At 45.2% G+C, this 9,393-nt stretch overlaps 1 protein-coding gene across 1 annotated transcript; it reads right to left on the bottom strand.

Moving 5' to 3' along the window:
* Positions 1–4,691: 4,691 nt before the first annotated feature.
* On the bottom strand, positions 4,692–5,630 carry LOC131397740 (olfactory receptor 13H1-like). The gene has a single exon (XM_058530796.1). The coding sequence runs from the start codon at positions 5,628–5,630 to the stop codon at positions 4,692–4,694; it is 939 nt and encodes a 312-aa protein (XP_058386779.1).
* Between the last annotated feature and the right edge of the window lie 3,763 nt (positions 5,631–9,393).

Genomic DNA, 9,393 nt, shown 5'->3' with positions numbered 1-9,393 from the left:
CATTCATAGGACAGCCCTCCTCCCGCAGAAGAATGGTCCAGCCCAAATCTCAACACTGCTGAGATGGAGCCATCATGATATCCATGATCTGTCCACAACTCTCGACTATCCACATATCGACCTCCACCCCTCCAATGCTCCTGTCCAAACACCCTTTGCCATCCACTCCCTTTGACATTTTCATTATCAATAACCGACACTGCTCCATCGCCTCAGTTCAAGCATCTCATCTCCAACATCACCTCCTAAATTCCAGGTCCCTCTTTCTTCTCCTCTGATGCCAAAATCCCTCCATCACTTTGAGACCCACACTCCCTTGATTCAACTACTTTCCACTGACCTCACCCCATCCCAATATCACTTTCCAGGGTCAATTGCTCAAATCGATCTTCACCATACACTTGAATCTCTTTTTCATCTTCTGTTTCATGTTACTCGCTTGGACAAACCCCACCCTGCACAGCTCTAACTGCCTGCTCTCTTCCTCACTGTGAGGACGCCTGTGCTGGTGTGGATCATCCCCCCAAGTGACTGTTCTCACGCTGATTTCCTGGGGCCTCATCTCGGCGGACTCCAAGCTTCACCTGGAAACCCGGCCAGCTCCTCACTCACGCCCCTCCAACATTACCTGCTGCACACTCACCGTTCTATCCTCAAACACCTAACTCTCTCATCCCCATTGTCGCTTGATTCCATATCCTTGATAAAAGAGGCAACAAAAGAGAATATTTCAACAAATTTTCATGGGAAATTGGGAGTTGTTGTTATCTTCTTTCTTTTGACTTTTTCAATTTCCAATAAGAATTATGGCACCAGCACAAACCCAGAAATTTAGCTCCATTCTTTGTACCATACTCCCGGGAGTTCAAATTTCAGTGGAGGGAGAGGCAGTAATGAAAAAAAGCAAAAAAGAGAAGTATCAGCATCGTGATGGAAACAAGGCAGTGATGTGATCTGAGGGCCTCTGGGCAGGGCGGTTAGGGAGGGCTGCCCAGAGGAGGTGCCCTCTGATCAGGGCCCAGGAAGCAGACAGAGAAGAATCAGGTGAAACCTGGAGTGGGGTAGAGGGAACAGCACCTGCAAAGGTCCTCAGGTCAGCTATTTGAGGGGCAGGAAAAGGCCAGTGTGGCTGCAGCTGAGTGACCAAGGGGGAGACAGGGTCAGCAAGGCCTTGAACATCTCATCAGAGCCTGGCAGAACACAGAAGAATTTTGAATTTATTCTGAGGGAAGAGGGAAGCCACTAGGGCTTTCAAACAGGACTGCGCCTAACTCCATACACTCTGGAAGGTTTCCTCTGGCTGCTGGGTGGAGCACTGAAAGGGACGGAAGGACAGTGGAGAGAGCAGGAGACAAGAGAAGAACCCTTGGCCACTCAGGTGAGAGGTGGAGGCACCTGGATGAGGTCACTCTGAAGGCAGAAACCCCAAGAAATCACTGTGTGAGGATCTTCCTTTCTCATTTCCCGGATTCCTTCTCTTTCTGAGTCTACCTTTCTGCTGTAGGTTCGCAGGACAACCAGACCTTCACCTTCCTGACACTCTATCCTATTTGAAAGATGTGATTCATCCACTTACATGATCATCTGGAAGATGCAAAACAATAGGGATGGGGAGCATTTTGGAGGTTGATGGGGAAAAGGGGAGAAGGAGGCTGTGACTATAATTGGGAGGCATGAGGGAGCGTGATGGGGTGTTGGAAATGTCCTGTATCCTGATCGTGGTGGTAGTGGCTACGCAAATCTAGAAATGTGTTAAAATTCATAGACCTGTGCAACAAAATTAAGTAATCATTACTAAAGGCACTGTTTCAGTACTAGCCAGCCATTGAAAATTATATTGGAGAAGAAGACATAACGACAAAAAAAGGAAAAAAGTAAGATTCCCAAACCCTGTCCTTGGTATAATCTCTTTCATGCCTAGAAGATAAACTTAGGAAAAGCACATCCCCGCGGTTCCCAGACTCAGTGCCGAGACACTCTGGATGTTTGGAATCTGCGAGAAGCAGACATCTATGGACACACACAGAACAACCAGGTCCAGCGCTCACACTTTCAGCATGAGGTCTCCCTACAGTCCAGTCAAGGACGTCCTCTTGTGTTTGTGGAGCAGTGTTTTCAGTGACTGCTGTAAGGAATCAAGTGCCATATGCATATCCACATGGAATTGGAAATGAAGGGGGCTGTCCAGTCTGATTCCCAGGTGTGAGAGGTTGTCCAATGCCCAACATGCACACACAGCATTATCTGCGCATCACCTGCCACCACATTCCTGTCCCTGCCTCAGTTTCCTTTCTTTGTCTCTCTGACACACGTGGTCACTTCCTGCATCTCTCTAGATTTCCTCCATGCCCTTTCTCTGTCTGACTTTATCTATATTTTTCTATTTATTTCTCTCCTAGAATCTCCTTCTATCTAAATGTCTTATTCTCCCTCTCTTTGAATTTGTCTCCCTCCTGTTTTCACTCTCCTTCTGCCATATTGTCTTCCTTCTTCTTTTCTTATCTATCCTTCCACAGAGTAAGTGTTTTTATCAGAGTCTCAGGAAGCTCATTTGTTTAGCAATCAACACACATTATGCACAGGCACTGCTCTAGACCACTGGGGAAACAAGCGTATGATCATTGTGATAACCAGTTAATTACCAACAGACAACCCACAGACCGGAAGGCATTGTGAATTCAGGGATCACACATCCATTATCTGCATGTTCTCATTCTCTACACGCTCTGTTCCCTCAGCAGCCAGCGTGGCTCCTCCCATGTGCATATGCTAAGTGACCACGGAGTGAGGGGATGAATACACACCCAGACTTTGTGTGTGGCTAAAGGCACATCATGTCCCCAGTTGGCGCCTTTTATTATTCTTTATAAAACAATGGAGCGTGACCTGATTTTATTTCATAAATATGCTTCGAGGTGACCTTTGCACAAGTTAGTTAACATCACCTGCCTCCTTTCGCTGTCATTGAGTCCAGAATCTCAGTGTGATTTCAGCACCATGCACAGATCTCAGACAATGGTTAGGCTGGGCAGATTAAGTCAAGGGCTTAACCAAGGAAATATTTGCCTGCTTTTTCGGTACAAAGTACCAATCTTTGCTATAAAGATAATATCTAACTTATGGATAAGGAAACAACGCACATAAAATAATTTGGAGAGTTTGGTACACAGCAGTAGTTGAACATGCTAGGTATGATTATGATTTTCACAATCGTCTGCAAAGTGGAAAAGAGTGACACTTCTGTCATAGGGGAAGGTCTAAGTCAGCCAGGCCAGGACAGAAGGGAACCACAGCCAGCTGATGACTTAATATCAAGCTTTTTCCTTGCATTATTTTCACCGTTGATGTGATGCAAGGGGGCATCACATCAGATGAACTGGTTTCCATCTTGCCTGTGCCAGCGTCTAGTGGTGGGTCTTGGACCAGTCTCTGTTACTCTATGTGCTTCAGTTTTCCCCATTTACCAAATCAGACCAAGCAAGAGAGTACTGCAGGGGGAAGGGAGAGTCTTTGGAAAAGCAATCATCTCTGGGTCCTGAGTGTCCATGCACTTATTTCTGGGTATGGCAGGACTGCAAACCTGACTACTCTTTCCCAAGGACAATTCTCAGACTCGCATTTCAGTAAGAAACTTTGCAGCATGAGGGAACATCTCTCTACTACACAAGGAGCATCTTTTCTTCCACTGAATATAAGAGTATTGAATCCCCTAAGTTCAGTGTTCCTCTCTTACACACAACCAATGGCATTGCTAGTATCCATCACAGGCCCTTTGGGTCACCCTTCTGGGACTTGGAGGGCATGGAGAAGTGATGTAGACTAACATGACTTGTTGGTTACTACATAACCCATTAGTAGGAAAGTCCTTTGTCTCTGACTCAAAAGTCTCTTGTTTTCTACCAGCGTCCACATAATAGGCTATTTTGTATTTAGAGTGAAATCCAAGATCCTTCACAGTCCTTCACAGAGAAACACTATGCAGGCAGGAAATTACAAGCTGGCAGAGACCACTAAGGCAGCAATGCCAGTGCCTCTGCAACACACACGCCATTTACAGCTTCTTATGCTGAGCTTGAGGCAGCAGATGAGGCTACAGTCAGTTCTTGCTGAGGCCTAAAAATAGCTGTGAGAGGAGTAGGTCAACATGTGAAGGGAACATCTGCTTGTGTCTCTCTACCCTCCAAATATGGAAAACTTATGAGGCACACACACACACAGAGGACATGAGCCTCCTTCTTTTTTTAGCCACTTACTTCACCCTTTGTTCTACTGTCTGTTCTTCCTGGTAGAGACAGTATCATAGAACCACTTTTGAAAAATGTGAATTGGGGGCTGGCTCTGTCACACAGCAGTTAAGTGTGTGCACTCTGCTGCTGGCAGCATGGGTTCGGATCCCGGGCGCACACCGATGCACCACTTGTCAGGCCATGCTGTGGCAGTGTCCCATATAAAGTGGAGGAAGATGGGCACAGATGTTAGTGCAGGACCAGTCTTCCTCAGCAAAACGAGGAGGATTGGCACAGATGTAAGCTCAGGGCTGATCTTCCTCACACGCACACACAAAATGTGAGTTAGTAAGTGTGTGTCTATGAATAACACACTCTCCATAAAATAGTTGCAAATAACTATGCACAATTCCCAGTGAGTAGTAGACACTTTAAAAATAATAATGGTTTCTTTCCTCTTCAACGTCATACCTTAAGGTCAATCTTTCTCCCCATGAGCCTTGTGAAGGCCCCTTTCACCTCCTTGTTCCGCAGGCTGTAGATGAGGGGGCTCATCATGGGGGTGAGGATGCCATAGGAGATGGAGATGATCTTGTCTCGGTCATGGATGGTCTTGTCCTGAGGCATCATGTACATGGAGATGGCTGTGCCGTAGAAGAGGACCACCACTGTGAGGTGTGATCCACACGTGGAAAAGGCCTTTCCACGGCCCTCCATGGACCACATCCTCAGCACGGCCACCAGGATCCTTCCACAGGAGCCCAGGATGAAGGCAAAAGGAGCCAGCAAGGTCAGGGCACCGATGCCCAGCATGAGTGACTCGTAGAACCTCAGGTCAGAGCAGGCAAGCTTGAGCAGGGCCAGGGGCTCACATGAGAAGTGATTGATGACATGGTGACCACAGAACTCCAATGGCATGGTCAGCACAGGGACCACAGTCAGCAGGAAGGCTGCGGTCCATGAAGTCCCAGCCAACAGGACACAACACTGGAGCCTCATGTGCACAGAGTAGCGCAGGGGGTCAACAATGGCCACACAGCGATCGTAGGCCATGGCGGCCAGCAGAAGACATTCCACCACACCCAGATAAAGTCCTGTGGCCATCTGGGCCACACACTGTCCTAGCGAGATGACGGGGATGGTCACCAAGCAGTTGATGAGCATCTGGGGCACACTGGACGTGGTGTAGCATGAGTCCAGGAAGGACAGGTTGCTGGGGAAGAAGTACGTGGGCGTGTGGAGCTGGGGATCATAGTAGATCAGGAGCAGGATGAGGCTGTTCCCACAAAGGGTGATGACGTAGGACATGAGGAGCAGGCAGAAGAAGACGGTCTGAGCCCGTGGGTACTGGGAGAGCCCGAGTAGAATGAAGGTGACCTCCTCTGTGCTGTTCTGGCTGTCCATGCTCCTTCTGAGACTCTAGCTGGGTGGAAACATAGGGGTCATCTTGAGAGTTTGTTCCGAAACTGGCAGCTTCATATAGATAAGCTTTGCCTCTTTCAAGGACCAACATTAATGTGTTCCTGGGCACTGCTGCCCAGAGTCTTACCCCTTTACCCTGCGTTGCTGTGTCCCATGCTGGAAACGTTGCTTAGTGCACTCTAGAATCCAGCAGCACTCTTTGACTCATTCAATTATATAATCGCTCATTGCTTCGTGAATTGATGGCTTCTTGGATGGATTGGGTCATTCACTCATTAATTCTTTTACATGTTGATTAATGGATTTTTCATTCATTCGTTTATACTTGAGTCATTCACGCATGAGTCCATATGTGGATGAAGTCATTCATTGTTTCTTTAATGGATTCATTCACTCATTTAACAATCACTTTTGACTGGCTACTAACTAAGTCCAGACTGTATCCCCAGCAGTGGAATAACAGAGGAGAACAAGAGAAACAGGCTCTGCCCTCACTGAGTTGACAGCCTAAAGGAAAATTGGAAAAGTAACACTGGTGTAGTAAGTTTGGCTCATATTTGTTCTTTAACTGCCTCACATTTAGCAATGAAAACATTTAAAATTACGTAGAGATGGGGATGAAGACCTGCCCTCTTCAGATGAGGATTCTCTCCAGCTTACTTACCACAGTCTGGGACACTGAATCCATGTGTCAACTGTCATTTATCCTCCTGCCTAAGCTGTAGAATGTTTCCTTCTGTCCTGATTCACCTATTGATATGTCTGGTTGGTGTCATATTTGTGTTCATCTGTCATGATCTAACAGAACTCTTATTCTCCTTCCTTTCAAGTGTGGGATATGCAGAGCTTTCTTCCTTCCTACTTCATCCATTTATTAATTCTTCAAGTGAAATAATTTACATTTTTAAGTTTTAAATTAATGTACATAAAACTGATCTTTTTGGTCTACAGTTCTATAAGTTTTAACACATGCATAGATTCCTGTAATCACACCCAGAATGGAGACAGTGTGTGTGATCCTCAGGTGTCATATTTGTCCAGGTGTAAATCCTAGCTCTGTCACTCAGCTGCTGTGCAAACTTGGAAAAGCCCCCTCAGGATCCTGAGTTCATCTGTAAAATGTGAATAATTAAAGAATCTTCCTCACAGGGATATTGAGAGGATTACATGTAATCATGTTTAAGAAGTACTGAGCACAGAGGCTGCCGCATTGTAGGTGCAAAACAAAGGCAACTATTTATGTTATTAATAATACTCAATGTTCAACTAATCATGTCCAAAATTTTCAGGAGTAGAAAAAATTACTGCAAAGATAGAATGAAACCCATGAATCTATTACCAGATATAGCCGACTGTTAATATTTTACTATAACTCCTTTGCAGCATATTTCTTGGATACACAAACACATAAAAACACACACACATGCACAAATGCCTACACAGAAGCAAAATAGAAACATATATTTCATTTTACTTTGTAACCTACTCTTCTTCACTTCACAAGCTAGCACTCACATATTTGCATATAAATGAATCAAATTTACATAAACCTTGCAAATCATGTTATATTCCAAGGCATCAATTGGTGTGTCATGGTTTATTAATTTAATCCCTATTTTTGAAATTTTATATTATTTCCATTTTTAATTGCAACAAGTAATACTTCTTTAAGCATTATGATATATACATATTTGCACACTTCTAAGATTATCTCCTTAAGATAATTACCAAGAAGTGAAATTCCTTAGCATATGATAAGGCTAGATATTTAAAATAATATTAATAATGAAGTGGGGATATAAAGGAAATCTAAAAGAAAAATAGCAAGTCCTGCCTTTCACTCATTCATTCATTCCGTCAACAAGTGTTTATTACACATTTCCGAGAGTCTGTTCTATGTATATGGATAAGTAATAAAGAAGTTAATGTGCCTGAAATCAAAATAATTCCAGTTGGGGTGGAGACAAGGATATAGACAACAAGCATGTAAATAAATCAACAAACAAACCCTCAAACCCTGCGGTGGGCTATCAGGGGAACTGAGGACGAAAGGTACACAGACAGTGCTGGTCTCTTTGTCCTTGATGAGGAATTTGAACATCCTTCAGGAAAAGCGTTCCCAAAGGGGCTGATCATGGCACCTACATCACAGGAAGAGTCACCGTGCTCTGGAAGCTGGTGTCACCATCACCAAGGCCCCTCACTGCTCGTGGTGTCAGCTCCTCATCTGGGAAATGGGAAGAATCTCCCCCACCATGTGGTGACATGAGTTGGGGGATCGAGTGAGAGGAGAGCCGCGAGGCAGAAGACTGGCTGAGTGCATCCTGGATGCTGAATAACACAATCTCCTCCACCTTTCTCTTTACCAACACAGGGGATCCCACAGCTCTTGGAACATCCAGAGACCTTGCTCTGTTCCCACCGTGCTCCTTTCCCTGGCAAAGCAAATCTGCATGTGTCCTTTACCAAGTTCTGCAACTCCTAGGAATTCATCTTACAGATATGATAGCGTGTAAAATGAGAGATCAACAGGACTAGTTTCAAACACGTTTTAAAAATATAAGTACTAGGTTATGTTCTAGAAGATGGAAAACTATCTCAATGTCTGTAAATGTGGGACAGGGTAAAAAAAAAACTATGATCCATCCATAACACAGAATACTATGCGGAAAGGAAAAGAATAAGGCAGCTTTTTATACTGATATACCTAGATTTCTAATATGTTGCTAGATGAAAAGGAAAGGAGAGTGAGTTTGGTGGCGGTAGAAGGATAGGGGCAGTGAGTATGCTGCAGTGCGGGAGAGAACAGTGGGCCGGCTGCAATTGTTTTTTAAATGGGGAAGAATATGTGTGTATATGTTTATCTCCTCCTTTGACCTGACACCCAAATTGAATGCTGTCATTTGAAGGGATGAGAGAGGACAGGTGTGTAACTAGGATGAGACAGCACCACATGGGAACACTATCGTATCTGCCTGGCACTAGTAGGAATTTGAGTTTCTGACATGAATGAAAGGGACCGTGCCCTAATCTGAGGGTAAAGAATGCTTCCCAAGAAAGTGATTGAAGAGTGTTGGAAGAAAAAAATGACCGTATTAGCATGGACAAGAGAGAGAAGGAAGAGCATGCGAGGCAGTGGGAACAGGTTGGACGGATGGGTGGGTGGAAGGATAGATGGTGGATGAAAGTATGGGATGATGGATGGATGGATGCATGGATGGATGGATGGAATTTTGGATGGTGGATGGACGGAAGGATGGATGAAGAGATAAAGCTGTATCAGGTGGAACATCCTCTCTTGACTCTTCTCCCATACCCAGCCAACACCTGGAACCAGAAGGGTCTAATCCAGGAACTTCACCCCTTCCTTCCATGAAGAGACCACAGACAAACAGGATCCATGCTGCTCTCGAACTTAGGGGAGAAGAAGAAAGTAACTCCTAGGAGCCCATGTACAAAGCCTTGGATCCCAGCACTTGCTCAAGCAGTATCGCTGAGAACAAGGACGTCCCATCTCCCTCTCTCTGTATCTTCCCTTTCAGTCGCCAACACAGTCTCCTGAAAGTCCAGGGGGAATGGATGGAGCTGAGGCAGGGGAAGAACTGAGGAAGCGGAGAAGCTGAGTAATTGGAAGCCCCTTCCCCTTGCAGTCTCTGGAGCTTCCTGGGCACCACCTGGGGCATCGTCGCTCGTTAGCAGAAGATTGAACGGGGATGTTGGAAAAAAGAAAACTTTCTGGATCCCT

This window comes from Diceros bicornis, chromosome 34 (assembly GCF_020826845.1).
Source record: "Diceros bicornis minor isolate mBicDic1 chromosome 34, mDicBic1.mat.cur, whole genome shotgun sequence".
In the NCBI taxonomy this organism is placed as follows: domain Eukaryota; kingdom Metazoa; phylum Chordata; class Mammalia; order Perissodactyla; family Rhinocerotidae; genus Diceros; species Diceros bicornis.
This window is presented reverse-complemented; position numbering and strand designations above follow the sequence as displayed.

What these genes read in the sequence shown, in the direction of transcription:
- LOC131397740 (XM_058530796.1), bottom strand. Translation starts at nt 5,630, where the DNA reads ATGGACAGCCAGAACAGCACAGAGGAGGTCACCTTCATTCTACTCGGG.